This window comes from Haliotis asinina, chromosome 14 (assembly GCF_037392515.1).
Source record: "Haliotis asinina isolate JCU_RB_2024 chromosome 14, JCU_Hal_asi_v2, whole genome shotgun sequence".
NCBI lineage: Eukaryota > Metazoa > Mollusca > Gastropoda > Lepetellida > Haliotidae > Haliotis > Haliotis asinina.
In genome coordinates, this window is record NC_090293.1 from 47669282 (window position 1) to 47693656 (window position 24375).

The 24375-nt window shown below is 39.4% G+C and overlaps 1 protein-coding gene across 1 annotated transcript in view; it reads right to left on the bottom strand.

Annotated features, from left to right (window-relative positions):
* Positions 1-1834: 1834 nt before the first annotated feature.
* LOC137260850 (uncharacterized) overlaps positions 1835-24375 on the bottom strand; it is a 33691-nt gene continuing 11150 nt past the window's right edge. Inside the window, exons 8-31 of the mRNA XM_067798407.1 lie at positions 23875-23954; positions 23194-23343; positions 22669-22771; positions 22113-22261; positions 21553-21663; positions 21223-21289; positions 20876-20976; positions 19683-19841; positions 19256-19378; positions 18674-18766; positions 17708-17765; positions 17171-17320; positions 14241-14320; positions 13273-13388; positions 12700-12804; positions 12052-12130; positions 11239-11353; positions 10282-10362; positions 8764-8906; positions 8639-8685; positions 7897-8020; positions 7611-7707; positions 6731-6838; positions 1835-1908 (exon numbers count right to left, since the gene is read on the bottom strand). Of these exons, the coding sequence (XP_067654508.1) occupies positions 1835-1908; positions 6731-6838; positions 7611-7707; positions 7897-8020; positions 8639-8685; positions 8764-8906; positions 10282-10362; positions 11239-11353; positions 12052-12130; positions 12700-12804; positions 13273-13388; positions 14241-14320; positions 17171-17320; positions 17708-17765; positions 18674-18766; positions 19256-19378; positions 19683-19841; positions 20876-20976; positions 21223-21289; positions 21553-21663; positions 22113-22261; positions 22669-22771; positions 23194-23343; positions 23875-23954 (2513 nt within the window). The remainder of the gene's footprint in view (positions 1909-6730; positions 6839-7610; positions 7708-7896; positions 8021-8638; positions 8686-8763; positions 8907-10281; positions 10363-11238; positions 11354-12051; positions 12131-12699; positions 12805-13272; positions 13389-14240; positions 14321-17170; positions 17321-17707; positions 17766-18673; positions 18767-19255; positions 19379-19682; positions 19842-20875; positions 20977-21222; positions 21290-21552; positions 21664-22112; positions 22262-22668; positions 22772-23193; positions 23344-23874; positions 23955-24375) is intronic.

Below are 24375 nucleotides of genomic sequence, written 5' to 3' on the forward strand. Positions count from 1 at the left end.
AACTGCAGTAACAGGGCAAATGACATTTTACCTGATTGTCAACTAAGAAAATGAAAGTTTTCAACTAATTATGATGTTTGATGTTCATGTTTGCTCTGTAAGATTATAAACGGTGCATATGACTCTTAACTAATTGACACGTTAGTATGTAATTGTTTGATCGGCATTCTAGAAGTTTGTGTCTAAAAATGAGTTATGGATGACAGCTTTTTATTTATTTTATTTTGTACATCACTTTACCCAACTGTCACGTAAATAAGCGAATGAATGTGTTCACTTAATTGTTTAATAAATGCTTAAAACATTGCTCTGTATTGGTCAAAATGATATACTCATGTGAATAGGAATTAGTCTTCAATAAAAAATGCTTGAGAGAGGCGACACACGGGATCTGATTGTCAGACTTAACTTTTGCGTTCTTTCTCATTCTTCAAGGTGTGAAGACGAAATTCCTTAACTATAAGTACTACATGCGTGTGAAGAGGAAATTACCTGTGATTGACATAGTCATGCATATTTTGTCGTTTATATTCAGCGTTATATTTTCAGCTCATAAAACGGAACCTATTGATTCTTGTAGCACTTGATCTTACTCAAACGCAACCTGCGCAGCAACGAAGGTCTTCACAGGACAACAAAAAGAAATACGTCTAATCGTTAATATTGATAATCAGGAAATACGTACCATGACAAAAATGGTGTTCTTGGGCACAACATTTATTTGTTCATTTAAGACACAATAATCAGTATAGTTGAGGAGTATAGCTGTCATAGGTTTCCTTCCCTTTCATCGAAATATGAATAAATTCATGCAAAGATAATCAGTTAACTGGAATGGCAACAAGTGAAAATTACAAGAAAAATACATTAACAGATTTTAGATAAATTAATTTCTCCTTAGTTGTAGTAATATGAAAGAATTCTTCATCTTTCCAGGGTTCATGACATTTGCAACAGCTATATCAAAGGAATGAATATTTATTAGAATCCCAAATGCAAATAGAACAAATGTGTGAATCATGACGTTTCACCTACACAATCGACAAAACCGCATGATTCAGTTAAGACAATATTTAATACTTCTGGTATGAAATGAATGCAAATGATATCTTACTAGATTATAGATTATTTTTAAAAAATGGTTTTCTGCTTTTATGCTAAATCACGCCGTCTCTGATTTGCTGGTTATTATGCATCACAGAAATGATATACATCGGTACGGTCTATTATGCTTTGAACATAACATGTAGATGACACAGAATAACTTTCGCTGCGGGTATGGAAATTTGTCATGGTATGTGATGATGTGAAAGCAAATATTATTATATAGGGTGTATTTTTAACAAATATTTTGCTATATTATGTTAAATCACTCCGTCTTTGATTTGTGAGTAATCATGCAGAATAGAAGTGATATATATATATATATATATATATATATATATATATATATATATATATATATATATATATATATATATATATATGGCTGGAAGTGTTTTACACGTTTGAACGTAACATGATATAGAATAACTTTGGTTTAGAGAAATGATTATGTCATCAATTGAATTGATGAGGAAATTAAAAGTTACTTTGAGATTTGCATGTTATTCCAAATCATACGAAATATGAAATATAATATGGAGCAAACAGTTGATGTGGCCGATCTGTATCATGTGCTTGGCTCATGCGAGATCCATCGTTGATTGGCGTCCTGGTTTCTGATTTTGTTTAGATACGAAAGCCCATATGGTCCTGGTGACTGCACACTCCTTTTGAGCGTGTCCTACATCAGATGGTTACGTCCCTTTTGTCTGTTGGTGGGCATGTGTAACTATGTCCCATACACAAACTGTGAGTCGTCAACTTGACAAGCCGTCTGAATAGCCTCCACCGTGGCTGGGCCATCTACAAAGATAACAGTTCAATGACAATATGAAGTGTAACAGTGATTTCTTGTGTGGCTTTATCAATGTTCAAGCAGTGTTACGGCGGCGGATAAAAGAAACAGGCGAGCTGATTGCATGATGGTAATCAAACCCTGGACGTGATGAGCAACTACGTTAAATTCTCGGCCACTACAGTAACAAGGTTGAGGAGGAACGTATTTGTGTGGGGCGTTGAAAGAAATAAATGTATGTTCTTGACTTATATCTGTGAGAGTTTCCCTTTACAATCATAAATTCCTAGTTACTATGTATTCCTTGGGTGATCACATTTCTTCAGACTTTTGATTTTGATCGAGTTATGTTAACGAACGTAACATGAAACACTATTTGTTATCCGTTCGTTTTTCTGGATGCATTAAGAGGTCGCATAACGATGATAAATGTAACAACACTGAGTGACCTTGCAGTAACTCTGGCCTGAATAGAACATCAGATCACTCAGCTGAATGGCAAGTTTGACAAGTTTGCCCAGGACTATGATACTCTGTCCTCCAAGATGAAAACATGTCATTGAAAACCAAACTCTCTGATTTCGAAGCCAAGGAAGATAAACTCGAGGCGCAGTCTCGAAGGTCAAACTCAATATTCCATGGTTTACCTGATAAACGAGGATAGAGAAGCGGGATGGGAGTAAACAGTGTGTTAGAGATTTTATGGAAGTTTCACTCCATCTAGATAATGCTTCATCTCTTTCCATTGAGCGAGCTCACAGGCTCTATTCAAAGTTTGGAAGTCGGCCTATCATTGTCAGATTTACTTTCTATAAAGATGGTGCCAAGCATAATCTCAAGGTAACAAAGACTGTTACAAAGAGTCTCGGAAGACTTTACTCAGAGAGTGCGTGGAGCGAGATCCCAACTGTTCCCCTTCATGAAGGCTGCACGAAATGATGGTAAAGTGGCACATGAACTATGACAAACTAGTAATAGATGGTGCTGTCTATGTGTTCGACGATGAGACGAACGACATTAGACAAGTAGGCCAGAGGCAAATCAGTCGCATCTCACAAAAGCTGACGTAGAATCTATCTCTCCAAAATAGGATTCCGGCCAGGACTCCAGTTCATCCAAAACAGGTTTTGAATATCCAAAAGATTCTCAGAATGCAAATACTTGTACCACCAGAGAACAGGATTACCATGCAACTATTTCTACTCAGTTACCTGTACATGTTTCTACCTCAGGAGGTGATACATTATTCTCCCAGGATACTGAAGCCGACCTACTTACTCTCTGCAGCAAAACAGCGAAAAATGAAATGATCAAAATATGTGCATGGAACATACATGGCCTTAGAGCAAAAGTTACGCATACTGAATTTATTGATTTTTGTCAACAGTTTGATATATTTTGTTTACTTGAAACAATGTCCACTGATTCATTAAATGAGTTGCATACTGCCTTTAATGAATATAATATCTTTGTTAGCAATGTTAAACGTTCTGGAAACAAAGGACGTTTCTCCGGTGGTATTGCTGTTTGTATAAACAAAAGTATGTATTCCTATCTTGAAAGAGTTTACTGCCAGTGGGAAAATACTTTATTTTTCAGATGCACAAATGAGCAGTTATCCTTCCACCTGTTCCTGGTATTTATATGCATCCATCCTGAGCACTCTCATGTCTACCACAATGAGGAGTCGTATGGTATAGACAAGTTGCAAGATCAACTTGGTCAAATCATGGATGACTTTGGAGATTAATGTAATTTCATTATCAGTGGTGGATAGGTAATGAATTGATTATATTATTGACGATGAAGCAAAATATTCACCTGTCGATCAAGACTACAGATCTGATAACTTCTGTTGGAGTAGAAACTCGTGATAAAGTCGGTAGTAACTTTGATAGATCCCTGTTGGATATGTGTAAATTGTTAGCTGTCCATATAGTAACTGGAATGTAATGTAAATGTAATTTTACGTTCGTTTCACACGCTGGGTGTAGTACTGTTGACTATTTTATCATCGCCTCTGATTTGTTCGCTGATGTTATTGATTTGTCTGTTCAAAGTAGAACAGAAAGTGACCATTTGCCAGTGTTATGTTCAATGAAAATATTTTGGTTTCCTGTACAGAGAGATAATCATGTTCATGAGATACAAACTACCATTTTAATTACAACTGGTCCCAAATATCGTTTGCCAAGTGAGCGAATACCTGATTATATAAGACACATTTCAAGTAAGGCGTCTACACACATGTTTACTGAATTCTGTTCTTCATTACAAATTGATGTGGATATTGCCATTGAAAAGTTATCAGATGTACTTATTTCTTGTGGAGAAACGGTATGTGCATCATGCGTAAGTCCAAGAAGGGGTATAGAAAAAAATCAACCGTTGTGGTTTGATACAGAATGTTTACAATTAAAGACTAAGAAGTATTACCTGTTAAACAAATTCAGAACATTTAAATGAGGTGAGAATCTAAAAAAAAATACTTGAATGCAAAATCTGAATATAAGAAGACATGTTCTGTAAAGCAAAACGTATACAAGATGGAAATGAGTAATGAAATAAATGACCCTGCCAAATATGGTGATTGTAAATATTTCTGGAGAACTCTAAAGAATTATTTGAGGGGCAATGCTAATGGAAATGATGTAGCACCCGAAGTGTGGTACAAATACTTTCAGGGTCTTCTAAACCCAACAGAAACAAAAAAAGATGATTGAATTTGATACATTAGTATCCGAATATTTAGATTCTCACTCGTGCTTAGATTGTAATGACTTTACTTTTACGGATCAACCCCTGTCAGGTGAAATCAGTGAACATGAGATTAAACAAGCACTGAATGAACTTAAGGTTGGTAAAGCTCCTAGTATGGATGGATTCCTGAAGAGTATAAGTCAGTTTATAATTCCGTATCTTAAACTACTGTTTAATAAGATTCTGGATACTGGTGTATTTCCAAATGCATGGAATATAGGTATGATAATTTCTCTTTATAAGTCTGGAAGAAAATTGGAACCTAGCAATTATAAGGGTATATCATTATTCAATGTTACCGGTAAACTATTTTCTGCTATACTTGAAAAACGTATCAGGGTATGTCTTGATGTAAATGACTTATTATTAGAATCCCAGGCAGGATTTCGACCTGACTATTCAGTAGTAGACAATATATTTGTTCTTCAAGCTCTATCTACTAAATACCTAAGCAGACTAAAGGGGCGTTTCTACTGCTCACCCATTGATTTTAAAATGGCGTTTGATTATGCGGATAGGAAGAAAATGTTTTATTGATTCATAAAGGCTTAGAATGAAAAATAGCAATTGTGTTCAAGAATATCTATGCATCAGTCAAAGCATGTATCAGGACAGAAAAAGGTATTACAGATTGTTTTACAACTTCAAGTGGTGTTAGACAAGGATGTGTCCTTAGCCCAGTGTTAGTTATAGTTTTCATTATTGAACTTGTATCTGAAATGTATAATGAATGTGATCATGGCGTATTTGTTTCTCAGGAAATTATATATATAGTGCTTCTTCTTTTTGCAGATGATATTGCTTTGTTATCTTCTTCAGTTAGTGGCCTACAGAAACAATTAAATGTATTACAGTCTTATTGTACCAAATGGAGCCTAGCGGTGAACTTAGATAAATCAAATATGATTTTTTTAAAAAAATGGTGGTGTTGTAAAAAGATCTAAAAAATGGACATATTGTAATACATCTATGCAGGTAGTTTCATATTATACGTACTTAGGATTGGTGATATCTTCCAGATTAGTATGGTCTCTTGCATGTAAGCAGTTAGCACTCCAAGCATCCAAAGCAATAATGCATGTGCATAATTTGTTCAAGAAAAATGACTTGATATCATTTAATATGGCTTCTTCTATTTTTGACAATAAGATTGCACCCATTCTATCATATGCTTCTGAAATTTGGGGTCTAAAATACCATGACTCAATAGAAAAAATACAAACTTCATATTTTAAGAAATACTTAGATGTCGGTAAATATGCTTCCAACAGAGCAATTCTTGGCGATACAGGCACACATTCTATCTTTGTTTCAACACAATTAACTATTGGATAAAGTTAAAGCGCATGGATGCTTATAGATACCCATATCAATGTTATCGCATGTTAAAACAACGAGATGGTAAAGATAAAAACAGCTGAAATATTCTTTCTAAGTGTGGGTTTTCGTATGTTTGGATATCACAGGATGTCGGTGATAAAAAGCTGTTTAATTTAATTTTCAAACAAAGTCGAAAAAACATATTCTTCCAAGATTGGCATGCTTATGTGCATTCATCTAAATATCTTTCCCATTATGCTTTTGTAAAATCGTTACTACAGCCAGAAAAATATTTAACTGTATTACATGACAAATCTTTGAGAAGAGCTTTCTGTAAATTCAGAATCTCCTTGCATGCTTTCAGTGTACAGTCTGAACATAAATGTGAAAATGTAAATCCAAATGAAATTTTATGTGTAAAATGTAATAGCAATGAGGTCGAGGATGAATATCATGTGTTATTTGTATGCAAGCACTGCCGAGACCCGCGGAATAAATATCTTCCACCCTTATGTACAGGGTATAAGGATCAACATTCTGTGATAAATCTGTTAAATTCTAAGAATGAAGATGTTATTATTTCCGTTGCACGTTTTCTGCAAAATGTGTTTATTTTTAGACGTTAAACGTGATACGAATGCAAATTTGAAACAAAATGAAATGAAAACATCATGTAACTGTGCTATGGGTCGTTTGGCCTAAAATACTGAATAAACTGTATGTCTGTGTGATAAATGTAATGATTTATACCCAGTGGGAAGAACACGTCCTTTGATATCTCTTTTCTGGCAGCCTCGATGGCGTGTTTCACAGCAAACAACGCTGACGCAGCCATACACAGTGGGGGTTCGCCTACAGCTGAAACAGAATACCATCATAATGTATGGGGACAAAAACAGAAGGGGCAGGTTTCAATGGTTGTGCTAGAGACAGATGAATAGATAAACGGGTTGATCAGTTTGTGACGGAGTGTTGCTGTCAAGGGAGCATATAGATGCTACATGGTAGTTGTCCTTTGGCTGGTTATCAGTACATCTCCCTGCTCATCGTTATCCGTGTGGACGCTATCGTGTCAACAATCTCTTTCGCAGTAACACCGTGATCTGAACACAAGATTCTGCTTCAGTCGTGCTCAAAGGTCTCTTGATCAAGACTGCAAGGCCACAGAAACTCTTTCATGTTAGTTTCAGGAGACATTTTGTGGACAACTGACACATCAATGACAAAATCATATCGACGTAAGGCCCTATTTGCACTAGTATCATATGTTAGCAAGGAATCTTCATGATGACAATTTATGTGCCGTTCCATGTGGTTCGTATGATACAATATATGTACACTTGATATTAGCAATATCTGGCACGCCATGCTCGTGATACAAAGTTAGGATTCTAGTCCGTTTTATGAGATGGTTCGTACTTGCTGAAAGGGATTTATTTCTTATGTCTCAAGAAGAACCCTTGACTTTATGATTAGATAAATGCGCGGATGCACGCTGAACACAGGCGTTGTTATCACTGTGCTTATGGCAGGACATGCATTTAATGTGTAGTTGTTAGCACACGTAGTAAATATAATTGAGCTGATGAAGTCAGAACTGCCAAATACTGTGCCCGCCGTGATGACTTACCTTTGGCTCTCAGGACACCACGTGGGTTGGGTGCATTCTTCAGGAACTGGATACGGAAGTCTATAGGAATGTCCTTCGCTAAAGGTGGCTTGTAATTCTGCACACAAGAAAACCTCATATGAGCCATAAAAACACAACAAGAAAACCCACAATATTTGCTACAATTCAACTCCAGTTGTATTTACGGGATGAAATTGAAGTTGAGCTACATGAAATAATCAAACTGTGAGCAGTTGGACTGTGCGATATTTGCGATAGTTGCGATCACAAAGAAGAGATGTCTTACCCAAGTTCCATCAGTCAGGGCGGTGCCAGTCGTGGGGTCGAAGATCATCTGCTCAGTCAGCCAGTATCCCAAGCCCATTACAAACCCACCCTCAGCTTGTCCGATATCGATCTCAGGATTCATGCTGAACCAAGGTGAAGAAACAATATTTAATACCTGCAAACGTGTATGATTCCTGTACACTATAAACATTGTGCATACTCAGCATGTGACATCCAAATCAAGCTTGTTAATTAGAGAACCAGTTTCAGATTATTGGTCCAATAAATGACATGGTTCCTCCAAGATATATATAGAGCAATCGTTAAAATTACTTGCAGTTCAATTAAGGACATGTCAACGATGACAGTCAGTATATCAATTATTCGCTTGAACAATACAGGTGTTAATGGTTCGGTCTGAATCGTAATCTTTTACTCTTTGGCTTTGGATGTAACTTCTATCCATATTAAGTTCTTCCAGATACTTACTTGTCTCCACAACTCTTTTTCGAGTACATGCAATACGCTCGTATACCATTCCTTCCACCTAGGTTCATGCTCCCACGTCATACAGGACATCCACTCTGTTGGTCTCACCTCCCTCCAGTCATACAGGACGTCCACTCTGTTGGTCTCACCTCCCTCCGGTCATACAGGATGTCCACTCTGTTGGTCTCCCCTCTCTCCAGTCATACAGGATGTCCACGTTGTTGGTCTCAACTCTCTCCAGTCATACAGGATGTCCACTCTGTTGGTGTTACCTCTCTCCACAGTCATACAGAATGTCCACTCTGTTGGTCTTACCTCTCTCCAGTCATACGGGATGTCCACGCTGTTGGTCTCAACTCTCTCCAGTCATACAGAATGTCCACTCTGTTCGTCGCACCTCTCTCCAGTCATACAGGATGTCCACTCTGTTGGTACCACCACTCTCTTGGTTTTGTTTTCTGAACTCCAGGGGATCTTTGTTCAAGACTTTGGCAACGTTTTCCATAACTGACTCAGTGATGAACATGGATGGGCACGATCCTGTGGTCAGCAAGTTCAAAATATCATCAACAGAGAATTCCCAGTATCTATTACCTTGCCGTTACAAACTCCTTTCAGCGACAAAGGGTGAGTGAATGAGTATGGTTTTACGTCGCTCCAGCTATCCTCCAGCAATATCATGACAGGGAACACCAGAAATGGGCTTCGAATCCGGTTCTTTGACGTGACGATAGAACGCTTTAACCTCTATTCTACCCAATAGAGGACTTAGGAAACAGTGAGTGAGTGTGGTTTAACGCCGTTTTAGCACTATTCCAGCAAAATCACGGCAAGGAATACCAGAAATGGGCTTTACACATTGTACCCCTGTGGAAATCGAACCCGGTTCTTTGGCGTGACGATAGAACGCTTTAACCTCTATGCTTCCAATCGCCCCTCGACGATTTAGGAAACATAATGATGGCATTTATTTGACTGAATCAGTGCTGACACCCGGTATTTTTGAAAACGAAGAGTGTGGTCTGTTCTATCGGTATAGATAATAAAGATCGATAATCGTCAACTAAATATCGACTTAATGTCGATAATTATCGGAAACATAATTGCCAAAATATCTCAAAGAATGAATCACTTCACGGGAGAGTGTTGTCATGTCTTTGCGTGGATACATATTTCATTTAGAAGCAAGATCTTTGGCAAGGAAGCAAACCCTGAATGAAGTCAGAAATTTGTATCCTGGGTGAAAAAATTAGAAGATGTTTCCATCACAAAAGTTAATGGACGATACTATCGATAACACAATGTTCATATCGATAATCGTTAATAATTGTTCCTTTCCCATTGTAGATCAAGTTGGTCACCTCTTCCACATGTGTAAGTGTCTATTTGACACACAAAACTACTCTGTTTCTGGAAGTGCAATTTTTGAAGACGCACACAATTACATTCCAGCTATATATTAGCGGTCTGAAACATACAATCCGGTGATCAGCATCATGAGTACCGATCTATCGAATGGGGTACTATGACATGTGCCAACGAAGTCAGCGATGCGGTTTACCCGATCTCTTTAGTCGCATCTTACGACGAGCATGGAGTACTGAAATGCATGTTATATTTGGAATTACAATTTGTCTGTTACGTATAGACCTTTGTACTTTTGTTGGGTTGAGATTCGGGCATCTAATCTGAAGAGCACGGTCAGCCATCTAACCCACTCAGCCACCACGACTTCCACTGACACGTAAGCCGGGCAACTGGTAGTCTCGACCATGGACTTAGTGTACCTTTCTAACAAGGATAAATTGGCTCTGAATGCTATGAGTATAATGCCATTTAAAAAATAGATTACCCTTTCTCTGATAAGTGGGGACTCCGATATTTTACGGCCGCTACTATTAGAAAGGTTCTATACCTGGACCTCGACAGGCTGTATTGGACGCGACATTAGTCTTCAGGGCGACAGGCTTGAAATCCCACGCAGGGCAGTAGTAAGCTGCAGAATGGAATAGTTTAATATAGGATATCTGCTATTGTCAAATGAGCAACACCAACAGCCATAAATCGGACCTTATCTCAAACATTGCATCACAACGCCAACTATCGTAAACCGGAGATCCTTTACGACATGTCAGAACAATGCATCGGTGCATCAGCTTTCGAAAATCGTAAATTCCTACGTTTACGACATACATAAACCAAAACAACTCATCTGTTCTTCTAAACGTTGCAAATGAGACCTTAAATCGTTAATATGTTAATGATTACAGAATATCTGATGCAAACAGTAAATGTCCTGTATTGCAGGCCAAAGAGGGAATAAGAACAACTTTCCCTTAAACTTTAATATCGATGCATAGTTACTTCGTTGACATCGATTTGCATGACGTCATCAGTTGATTGCTGCTACAAACACGAAACATTCTAGAGTGAGTGAGTGAGTTTAGTTTTAGGCCGCACCTTCAGCAATATTCCAGCTGTATGGCGGTGGTCTGTAAATAATCGAGTCTGGAGCAGACAATGCAGTGATCAACAACATGAGCATCGATCAACGCAGTTGGGAACCGATGACGTGTCAACCAAGTCAGCGAGTCTGACCACCTGATCCCGTTAATCGCCTGTTACGACAAGCATAGTCGCTTTTTATGGCAAGCATGGGATGCTGTAGGCCTTCACGGGACCTTCACGGGTGTGTATTCTACACCAAAAACACTAATAACACCATGATGTCATATAATACCCGTATAGTAATGTGTCAGTTGATTTAATCTTACATAAGCTATATAAAGCAGTGCCCCTATACGTTCGTCTGGATGTCCTTCTGTATTCCTTTATTGGACAATAATAGAGATGAGTGAGTGAGTGAAATTACCGCTATCCATCCATCCAATGAACCCTGCGAAATCATTGTCAGTTGGGGTCGATCCGCAGTCTGCGTAGACTGTCGTCTCAATTCCCTTCAGTATTCCATCGTTGGACACGCCGACCTGACAGAGATACGTGATTAGAACAAAGATTGTGTAAGTAAGAGAAATCCACGGAAATCATTATGCACACGTCAACAAATGCATTCAAGTATAATAATACTGTTATAACAATGTTAATAACGTTATTTACTCGTTACAGAAAATACAGTGGAGTCTGTCAAATCCGGACTCTGTGCAATGCGGTTTTGTCCACAATCCGGACTCCACACTTAGCCCCAGCAAAAATTGTTCTAAATTTATCATTAAGCTTGCTTTATAAACCGGACTCACTCAACTACGGATCGCGGACTAAATTAACAGTTCCGACAATGAGTTGTTGTGAGAATTTTGTCCTGAAATCCGGAGGTACACATGTAGTTCACTAAACTAACAGACCCTACAATCAAACTGCTATGAGAACAATGCTAGGTACCCCGAAAGTAGCTGGGTAAAATAACAGTCCGTCGGTTAAACAATAAATATTGCCTTATACCCTGCAGTTCCTGTAGAGAAATCGAAAATAAATTGGATCACTGCTTACACCGTGATTTTGAAGATATCACTATTAGGACAACTGATCTTGGCAACGGAAGACAATGATTGGTCAAAATGGTGATTTTTTCCCCTGAACAATAATTACATTTTTATTGGCAGTTCTCATCTATTCAGATATTAAATTGTCAGATAGTATTCGGAGAATGAAAAGATATCGTTCTCACTGTGTAATCCGCCAGGTAGGGATAACGTTTACCAACAGTCTTAATATTGGTGTGAAAGTTCATCGCCAGGCGGACAGGCCTGAAACATGTAAGCAAAACGTAGACATTCAACATACACCGAATAACAAACGAGGGTTTACCGAGTTTATTTGTAAGTCTGACTACGTTTAATTTCTATACCACAACAGAACACTGGAACACGTGCTAAAAAAGTAACATGTGCTAGGTGATTTCGTGGTTGTCACAGATCTCTAATCAAAACCATCTCAAATTTAGCCAACTATGTTGATTATCAAATATCCATGCATTGTTGTTAGATTTAGTCGGTCTGGTAAAATTATGTTTGGCTGTCGTGCAGTTGGGAACGAGAACTGGTTCTTGAATACACGTTTGGCACCGGCAATCTGGTACCGGGATACAGGAACCAGGTTATTACAGGAAGTAGCGCCTCACACGAGACTTACAGGCCTTTCCGTTTAAGCACTATGGAAGAAATATACAAGAAATGTCAGAGCGAGCTAACCATTTACGGAATTGACACATTGATTAAAAACAAAACATATTGCGGTGCATTCGGCAACAGTGTATTGTATATGGTATTGTTTGATGACTATATGTGTCAAGACTGTACTGTCTACCGGTACAAACCTCCTCGTGACGTATGTGGCAACGGCGGCAGCACATGCAGGTAGAAATCCACGTGATATCTTGGCTCCAAAGGATCCCCCAAGGCGCTTTACGGTCACGTTTATACTGAAATGAAAAGCAAATCTTCTCAAGACACGAGAGAAAGTGAATTAACACAAATCGAAATTCAAATATTTCAAGCTCAATGTTCACTACAGTTGCTATCACCATGGGAATTGTCTCTGCAATGTTCACTGTTCTGATAGGCATTCGATCTTCATATATCGTAGATGACATGAACAAGAAGTGTACAGACCAAAATGTTTTTATCTGAATGGAGAACCAAGCATATGGTTAAAGAATTATGTAGCGAGTTAAAAAGCTGGGTCGCAGTGAAGGATCTCATGGGAAAGGTAATGTGTAGAGTTCCACAACACATCGTGCAAGTAAAGAAACCATGTGGGAAAATTCTGTAAAACACATGCATATGCGACACTCCATTTCTCAAAAAGAAAACATAAGCACTTAGGCATATTGGAACACAAGGAACGGACATATTTTCGTGTAAGTTAACAAACAGAAAATGGTTGTTACCTGCTCTCTGGTATGTTGAGCACTTTGGACACGAGCAGCTGTTCACGATCTGCCCACTGTGTAGAGGAGAGAAGACTCACGCCTACACCATCTTCGTCGGGATAGCAGATGCTAATCTGTAGACAGAAGTTCGGATATTTGTCCCATGTACAAGCAAGACAAAACATTATGCACCATCCAGTGATGAGCGGTACGGGCATCGATCTACAGAACATGATATTTGTCAACCAAGTTAGATAATGCTATCCCACTTGTCGCCTCTGACGTTAGGGTTGGTGAAGACGATGCACTTTGTGAGAGTAAAGAAGCTATGAGAAACAGATTCTTTATTTTTTGCAATTTTTGTAAGATGTCCATGCCATTCAATCTCTGTCATCATTTATTACTGAAAATGCGCTTTTCATTTGTGCATGTTGTAATGTCGACCACTTTGAAGGAGTCTACGAAAATACTGGTTAGACAGAGTCGAAAATCATGCTGTTAAGGAATATGAATCAAGCTTCGGGATAACCGTACTGTCAACACATCTAAGTTCGCCACAATCATTCAATATGAATATATTACTGCTCTAAGTAGCAACGTATTGTGATTTTTTCCAGTTGTATATTGTTCTGCGAACAAGCACATCATCCATTACATGCATCACATGATTTAATTCATGCTGTGCAAACAGGTGAATTCAAGAGAGCCTCTTGGGGCGGTAGGGAGTGGCGTAGTGGTCAAATTGTTCGTTCGTCATCTCGAAGGCTCGGGTTCGCTTCAACACATGGGCACAATGTCAGATGCCAATTTCTGGTGTACATCGCTGTGATATTGTTGGTATATTAATAAAGGCTGCGTAGAACCATACTCACTCACTCACTGGAGGGCTTTTTGACACTATGGGCTACTCAGTCCACCTGACACTGTGAGACGGGAGCAAATATGAGATGTCAAGGCGATTTAGGTTATTCCGAATGCTCACTGACCTGAGTCTCCAAATGGAAATGATACTGGTATCCCAATTTAATTCGACCGGAAATCTTTTTGTCAGCGCTAGCAATTGCAGCTGAAAGAAGAAACAGACAATTGAACGCATGTGCACTATGAGTAAACATTTTGTGATTTAAAACAGCCAGTAAGAAATAAAACCCGTTTTAATCCTATTTACAGTCTTCAAAAAGAAACGGAAAATAAATTAGAAGTATTTATTGCGTTTGTACAGGAGCAATTAATTCATGCAATTTCCATGGGAAAACATTCATGCAGGTGTTATAGTGTCTGCTTCAGGACACCCATGTCCAAATATTTCTAAAGACCAAAAACTATGTAGCCACGCCATATGATATTTACTTATTATTATTCAATCTTTAATCTTCAATCTTCAATCTCAGTCTTAATCTTTGTCATTACCTCAGGATACATTGTTTTATCAGCTACCCTGTTCGTCTTTGTCACTCCCAACAATTACCGTATATGACATTTGTGGCCTTTATTGGTCACCCCCCTTGGCTGTGACTGTCATCAACTGTACAAGTATTCTCTTCCCACAGAGGTTACTTGTCTTATCTTCCTACGAACCTCTGTTCTAATACGGCCATATTTGCTGGTTCTCATAAAATCGCAACTCGAAGTATCTCTCTTCTTTCTATCTAATCAGAACGCGTGATACATCGGCTTACATCCAGCTTGACTAACCTAACCAAGTTGACGACTTGTGTTGATGTGGCACACAAGTTTAATATTATACTACCGACAGAAAATAAGGGAACCAAGAAATTGAATGTAGATGACTTTGACTGTGACAGGGTCCGTTATCGTGGCGTATCTCCCAAACGCAACATCCAATGACAATGGAATTTCGCATAATGATTGCCCATCACGTGCGACACGTGCATACAGAAGTTAACTCCTGTACATGTGCTGGAGAAGTCGCAATCACTAATGCAATAGAGATTGACAGTTACTGACAGAAATGCCGCCGAGGCAGTATCTTGGTGAAGCAACAAAATGGAGAATTGTGGGGATGATAGAGGGGGGACATCATTATGTGAAGTTGCCCGGCAGATGGGTAAATCAAAAAGTGTAATTTCACGCCTGTGGGATAAGTACCGTCAAACGGGTGGGGTTGCAACGAGACCTGGGCGTGGTAGACCAAAATCAACGACACCACGACAGGATCGTCTCATTACGTTAATTGCTCTACGCGATAGGTTTAAATCGGCCCCTGCCATCAATAGAAAATTCCGCACACTCACTGGAAGACTCACTTTCAACCTCAACCGTTAAAAACCGACTCTATCAAGCTCGTCTGAAAGCAAGGCGGCCTTTTAAGGGTGTCACCCTTTCAGCTCACCATAAGCGCCAAAGATTGGCATGGGCTAGGCAGCATCAGGGACGGGCTATGCGCCACTGGCGTTACACCATGCTCTCTGATGAGTCAGGGTTTTGCCTGCGATTCACAGATGGCAGAAAACGTTGTTGGCGTCGGAGCGGGGAGCGATATGCCAGAGCAGCAATTCTTGACCATGATCGATATGGAGGTGGTATTGTCATGGTGTGGAGTGGAATTACACATGACAGACGATCAGATTTGGTCATCAGTAACGGAGCCATGACTGGTCAGCGATACGTTGACCAAATATTGCGTCCTGTTGTGGCTCCATTGGCTAGAGTTATCGGCCGAAATTTCGTATTCCAAGATGATAATGCCAGACCACATCGGGCCCGAATTGTCTCCGCTTATCTCCGACAAGAAGGTATCCAGACATTGGACTGGCCCTCTAAGTCCCAATTGAACATCTCTGGGACGTTCTTGGTCGAAGGGTGTACGCCAGGGACCCAGGACCCGCCAACCTGGCCAAGCTTGGTGCAGCTCTCCAAGAGGAATGGCGGGCAATACCACGGGCAACCATCCGGAAATTGATTAACAGCATACCATCAAGGTGCCGTGAATGTGTTGCCCAACATGGTGGACACACCAGATATTGAACTTGACGACTAAAATTGATTTAGTGGACATTTAAAGCAGTTTCAAATTCGCGATTATTTCATTAGTTCCCTTATTTCTTGTCGGTAGTATATAGTTAGCTTGTCTGTTATCAACGAGGGCGATGGAGACGCCATTGAATCGCCATTTCATGGATGTGCTCTTTATGGAAGAAACATTTGCGCCTCATGTTGGGGAAGAGGTTCTGGTTTTCACAATACATAAGACAATTATCGAGGCCTTACGAATGATTACTTTTGAAAGAACGTCTCTGATTGCACAACTAAATCAGATGGCAACCAATCACGAATCTTGAACACTCACACCATGAAAGGGCCGTATTAGAACAGAAGTTCGTAGGAAGATATGACAAGTAACCTATGTGGGAAGAGAATGTCGTGCTATCATGAATTCCTCTTTTCCAGTCAAAAACGAAAGACAATTTTGAAAATTAAGCACAACCTTTCCATTTTTTATAGCGAGTGATACCACATGCTTTTCTCTTAACTTGCACGTATATTTTGCTTTGCATGTTTTCTTGGTGACGTTTTGGCCAATATTGGTTCAAACTCATCTTAAACAAAGGAAATAGTTGTAATTGTCGCGCTTTGTCACTGAAACTGTTTACGATCCCTTAAAGATGACGGGTTGCAAAGAAATATTATATTTGTATTCTTTTCGTTATAGGAATAGTTATAGGAATAGTTATAGGAATAGTTATAGTTATAGGAATAGTTATAGGAATAGTTATAGGAATAGTTATAGGAATAGTTATAGTAATCCTATAATCTCAATCCGTTATGCGTTTCTTGTTTTGAACAGTGCATTAGAGTCTATCAGTTTGATACCAGTTAATTGTGCTATATTGTTTTCTAAATAAAGATTTAGTACCGATTTGGCGTTCGCGACAAACGTGGAACGGATGTTTACCTGCAGCATCACCAACTTTAAACTCCTTGGCAACATTTGGAAATATGGAATTCTTCTGAATTGCATCTTCCATTGTAATGATGGGGGGCTGGACGTTCTTGTAGGTGACCTTCACCATGCTGGCTGCAGTGTCTGCTGTGATCTTGTCCACTAGAGCACAATAACAGTCATTAATGATGCCAGTAAAGACATACTTTACTACTACCGTGTTTATTCCTTTGGTTAGGCTCGTTGCATTGGAATAAAGAAATGCTGAATGTCATGTAAACTGGAGTCAATATACTGCGGCATAACGTCCAAGTGCATGACTTTCGTAATATGGCACTAGACGACATAACCAGCATTTCTTGATATTCGAGGCACGAGCAGATAATCCAGTGATTGACACTGTGAACATGCGTTTACTAGATTCACAGATATGTTAGGTAAAAGAACGTAACGTAACACTTGTGGCTGGATAATTCAAAATATGGATGACTATATCAGCAGGTCTCACCTACCGAAACTCACCAAGTTTTTAAGTCAGTGGAGCCCTACCTGCAACGATGAGTCCAATGGGCTGACCACTGTAGACAATCTTTCCACTGGAGAACAACTGTCAACAGATAACGATATAATAGTTAAACCATTAGCACTCGCATGGATGCACACTGACTTTGTTTAAGCACCTTTAATGAATATTATATGTATACTAAATAAGCACACATCGTACAGCGGCATTGCCAAATATCAGAATGTATGTGTGTGTGTGTGTGTGTGTGTGTGTGTGTGTGTGTGTGTGTGTGTGTGTGTGTGTGTGTGTGTGTGTGTGTGTGATTAACGGTTTCCAACGATATGACTAAGGTCTATGTATACCTGATGCTTTCAGTAAAACAAAACTATGGTTGATATTGTGAATACCATCCGCACAGTCGGGTTACTCTCACATTCCATAAACCCAGCTAATGGATGAGACCAGAGGGTCCACTCAGACGCCCAAACCAGCTCATGTAGCACCATCAACATTCAGAAAATACTTGTTTGCAGGATGCAACGTAAAGGCATAACAAAACAGTCGTTCATGAGCATAGATTGCACCACTAAGATAAGGGTAATCTGTATTACTAGCAACAAGAAAGCAAAGTCAGTAATTGAAGACTAGCATATGTCAAACCACCAGGTTAAGACTTTCATATTATGAGCAATGTATGGCCATCCTAGTTTGCACAACAGATTTAAATTGTAACTACTGACCAACATAAATTACTCCTTTGGGATACGAATGACATGCTGACCATTCTAGGTTCCACAGCATGGTACATGTAATACTTTATATCCAGCATAGGTTGCACAATTAAGGTACGAAAAATAATTCAAGACCAGCCTAGATTGCACAAGAAGACAGATACAGGAATTTATGACCTCTAAGGTAATGCAATGCATTCAATGGCCGATGTGACCACCTGTTGCTCCTGCGTTGCCCGTTTGAACTCTACAACAATACTTATGTTTTACTGTCAGTACCTCCTCGACATATTTCGTTGAGGTACCGTAGTTATTGCTGCCACCTTTTGGTATGTCTGCAGCAGAGATGTAGCGGATGACTCCAGGGAAACTCTGTGGAAACAAATGAAAGGGTGATAAAAGTGCCCGACCACTTCTTATGTAAATGTACGTCGATTCAGGATGTTTCAACATTACTTGCCAAGAAAAGGTAAGGATGTGTCATTTATACTATCCTTGGTCATGCTGAGGCAATTATCCCTCTCCAATGAATTCCCGTATGCGTTTCCAAAATACTATTTACTTAAGTAATTAATGCCTGTGTTTACCAGAAAAAAACGAAAAAAATGTCTTCGGCGTTTATTCGATGCATACACTAAAAGCCGAAATATATGTTACCCTCCTACCTTTATGAATTACTTAAAAATATAAAAAACATGTTAAGGTATTAATTTACAAGAGAGCTTAACAACACAATGACCTATGATTCCATACTGTTTGGCATAAAATGCAGCAGAATGTTTCATCCTTACATTTCACGATATCCGTGAAGGAAGTGGGGAGGGGGGTAATGTTTGATACTGACAGGTATTGGATAGTTACCAGGGCAACAGATGTGTCCACTTTGTCGATATCGGCGTTGCCAACGCTGCTGATGACGAATGAGGCGCACAGTTCCTCTGGCACAGGAGAGATGTCGTTGATGAACCTGACCCTTCCGGATGTCTGAAGCACACATACATACTGATCGAATGCCCTTTCACCCTTAACACCATTATCCTACTCTGAAGCAATTCTTAAATACGTATTAAGGCAAAATGTCATTTTCTAACCCGAATTAGAATTGATCTTCAGTAGCCCATGCTAGTCGTAGCAGGCTCGCTGACTTGGTTGACAAATGTCATCGTATCCCAATTGCGTAGATCGATGCTTATGCTGACAAACACTGGATTGTCTGGTCCAGACTCGATATTTATTGCTGAGTGCGGTGTTAAAGAACAAACGACCAAACACATTAGAGGTCATTTACCTGTAGGGTTGCATCCGCCTTGGTCATGGGTTCAGTCAAAGGGTATTCATCTTTACGACTGTCATATGTCTGAGTGCCTGAAGACACAGGACGTATCAAGTTGGTGCCACCACTCTGGAATCTGGCCGCTGCTTTCTCACCACACATGCCGAGTACGCACTGAAATGTGTTTATGTAATATAAAGTGGCACTACAAACCATTGTCAACAAGGGTAACTTTTCATGACCCTGTAGGAACTAGATTGATTACTTGAAGAGCTACATCAACAATTCATTTCAAATTACTTCTCAAAACAGTAGCAACGGTTGTACATGAAAATACAGTATTACTGAAGTCATATAAATACATACATCTTAAGATGGCAGTTTAAAGCGTTAAACACCCAAGTTGCTGTATCTTTGTAGACTTGATTATTAGATTGACGTACCTATCAAGATATTTAATATTGTTTGCTTGGACTAGAACAATTTGGCGACTTTCCACGTGGTTACTGATTTTAGGTGAGTAGCTAAATGTGTTGGTATACAATAATAAAGCATCGCATTTGAACAGATGATGGAACTCATCTCCCACCGCATGAGTGTTACATAATGTACACAGACGATATTCTCTAGAAACATTTGCCCAACGGCCAACTTCTACCGGGAGGTGGTGATTACTTGTTCCGAATCTTAAAATCAGGAAAGAGATATGTATTTGCGGAAAGAGATAAAAACAAGATTTGGAGCTCTGTATCATGGAGGTATGTCATTTCTGGTCGTTGAGGATATGTTTGATCTTAAAGAGAGAAACTTAGTACAGAGAAATAGGTTATAAAATATTTCATTGAAACCTCAGTCATTTAATGTCTTTCTGGCAAATTCAATCCAGGGAAATACATTGATTTCAGGACTAACTTACAGCATGAAAGAATATATATTGCATACTTATAAACAAGCACATCACCAACTAACGTGTATTAATCTTGTCTGAAAAAATCAAGTAATGTCACCATAGTCGCGTGCCAACGACTTGGCAGAAGGAAGACATCAACGATTACATAGAACCCTGGAAACGTATGGGGGTAGATATCAGAAGATAGCGGACCCAGACAATCTAACATTTCCGATGCCAGAATTACAGCGAACAGTTGGTAACACTGTGAAGCCTTGTATTACAGAGTTCCCCTCAGTCAGCGATGACTGATACTGACCTTGTAGAATAGGGACATGGCCAGGCTCTTCCTATAGGTTGTACTGGACAGGTCAGGGGTGGTGTCCGGAACCAGCTCGGCCGACAGAGTGGCTACAGCACCTACAAAGGACGCGATGAACAATGAACAATGTACTCAGCGTCCTAACAGGTCCAGCAGGTTCTCTTGTGGGCCTCAGTCTTGACAATTTCCAAACGTGGACGACATCCCGTTTTGGTAAAGAATTCAACGGTCACTAAACCATCTTTACACTAAATGATCCAACAATCATGAAAGAAAAGTGATAATGAGCACAAGTGTTAAGAATGAGTATTGTCTCAACCACTCTCTCTCTCTCAGTCACTTACTTTTGAGGACCGATGAGTCACCCAGTTGTTTTCCTTGTAGAAACGTCTCTGTGTTGCTGGCGTGGACCTTAAGGAGATCATCTTACGTTAAGGACATCACATTACGTTAAGGACATCATATTACCTTAGGGACATCATATCATCCTTTCACATACAGGTCATATATATGGTTTAATACACATTATGTGCAAAAATGTTTTGTCCCTCCACATACAACTTAACAGACGTCCAACTGGCATGGCATTACCTATTCCGTGATATGTTTACAGTCCTTGCTCGACGTCTGTGTTATATCACTTGATATTTACAATTTGAAGATGTAGGACCTACCAAAGTCTTGTTGACACCACCGTACACCAGGGATGGTTTGGTCTTGACCAAGAAGTTGTTGCTTCTGTCCAGCTGCATCCTGAAGCCTGCTGTCACATAGGCCTGGGAATCCTGGAAGACGTGAGTGGATATGTCAGTGATGTAACCGGTTTCAGTTAACCTTTGTGAATTAGTGACGAGTGATTCCATCAGAGCTTTAGAAGTATATTCTCTACCTACTGTCTTTGGGGCTTTTGCCATACCCGTTTAAATTCCTTTAGAACGATTCCTGAACTGATCGATCTTCTTTCACAGTCAAATACACAAGATGATTCATGACATGGTGACAATTCACAATTGACACCATCGGAGTTTGAATTGCATGTCCCGTACGTCGGTCCTGTTGCACTTAAGCCTACAACTACCTAAAGTCTGTGTGATTGTATGGAAGTTACGGTCACATTAGCGTTAAGATGGCTTGTATGCCACACAACCTTCAAGAAGAGAACGGACAATTCAATGTCTACAGAGTTACTGCACAATCATACGGCGTACCTACATGCATTGTTTCAGCTATGTACCTGTAGTCTTTGGGAAACCTTGAATGTCTTGACAAACACATCTCCAGATGGAAATGTTGGAAGCAGGACAGACAATATGACTTTCCCCTTCATGTCTAAGGTCAGGAACTCCATGAGACTGTATGACTTTTCTGAGCCATCACTTGATCCTGTATAATCGCAAAACGTGAAGGTACGCAACTGTGAACGAACACTGAATCATTAACCCGGCTAAGTATTAAATGACAACAAAACATAATATCAACATGTCTACTTCTTAATTGTGTAAATTCAATATGTCACACAGTATCACTGTCGATTTATAGTAGATTTAATAGCATATTAAGACAGATATATGTGTATAATGACATGATGCATGTCTCTCACCAGGGACATACACACATATTCAACGCGCAGTTGGATGGGTGACTTCGTGTGCTTGAGATTAGGTTCCTAAGAGTGATTGTTTGGGTTCGAATCAATGATGAGACTCAACCCATCTGTTACACGTGAAGGAATAATATTTTATAAGAATTTGTGCCATTCGTAAATTGTCACGAATACCATCACAACCCACCAATGTTCAGCGTAGCCCCGACAGTTTCGAACATGGTGAAGACATCTGACGGGAACTCTGTATGGAGGTTCTTCAGCATCAGGTTCCCGGCCCAACTGCCCAACTGTAACATAGGAAAATAACTATCTTACAACATCTCATTACAGAACCACATTCAATTTTTCAAGATATTTATTAACCCATTTTCAAGATCAGGCATGTGACGGAAGATTTTTGGGATTTTTGTGTTTTTACATTGTGCGCTAGGTTGCCTTGGTGATTTCTCTAAGAAACGTGTTATATTCATTACGTTTGTGTGAGTATTTCTTAACCAATTTTCAAGATCAGTCATGTGACGGGAGAATTTTGGATTTTAGTGTTTTCAGATTGTGCGCTGGGTTGCCTTGGTGATTCTTCCAAGAAACGTGTTATATTTCGAACGTTTGTGTGAGTATTCAAAGTGAAGCTGATCAAATAACTGCACATAAGACAGTGTTCAGAGAAAGCATTGGTGTATGTGAGATATTCAAAACTTTCACCACTTACATTTCTGACTCCAGAATTAGCGATGACAGAAACCCTGTTGGCGAAGTCTCTGAAGTAAGACAAGCCAGGATTGGTGCGATGTTCCTTGAAGACTTCCATCATGTTGGTTAGGGTGATGCTGGAGCCAAGTGTCACCTTCGAGGCGTCCACCTGGTGTACGGAAATAACAACATATGCGAGAATGTATGTTTGAAAAACAATTCGTTTTCAGGAAGGGTAAACAATATTCGATGCCTGTAAAATGTATCACAAACCAGGAGTGCAACGGGAAGAGTTAGAAGTTATAGTGTCCCGGTATCGTATACTCAAGGATAAAAGTGTTTTGTTTTACTTCATTTGAAATATATTTATTTTTTATGTCTTCGTGCAGAAATCCAGAGTTTCACATTGGTCCATGTTCGAAAATGTACAAAAATATATAATATGTCAATCTACAAAACCCATTGCAGATCGACATGTTTCCATGAACAAAGTTGTCACACGTGTAGTTTTTCTCCTTAGCCAGCGATATTTCCTCTTCTTGTAAGACATTTTTGTGTATAAATTCAAGTAGCTTCCCACGTCTTGGGGCAAGACACATAGACGCTCTGGCCAAGGTCAGACTGTAGCCTAGCACAAAAGAAATTGTGGATCTATACAGACACTGCTCACAGTCCCATTTTATCACATTTTATAACTTACTGATATGTCATAGAAGTCCTGGATGCCATGCAGATCAATGAGAACATCATACATCCAAGGGCCGATCTCTTTATACGCTCCTGGAATAATCGCCAATTTATAATGAGTCAATTAGACATGACCATCAACCTTATTGATAGTGAATGAGTGAGTTAAGTTTTACAACGCAATCAGTAACAACTCTATGCCGGCGGTCTGTAAATAATCGTGCCTGAACCAGACAATCTAATGATCAACAGTGAGAGCATCGAACTACGTAACTGAGATACGAAGATACGAAAACGTGTCAGCCAAGTCCGAGAGCCTGACGACCCGACGGTCGCATGGGTTACGACAAGCATGAAGGCCAGTTTTAGTCCTGGCTCTTCACGAATCCCCTTTCTGATGATATACATGATCAAATAATCTTGTTTCATTATGTAAAGTAACATGAATCCAGTCTCTATAACAGCTTACTTTCATGAACGGCGTCCGCTACTTGTTTCATCAGTAATTTAGTTC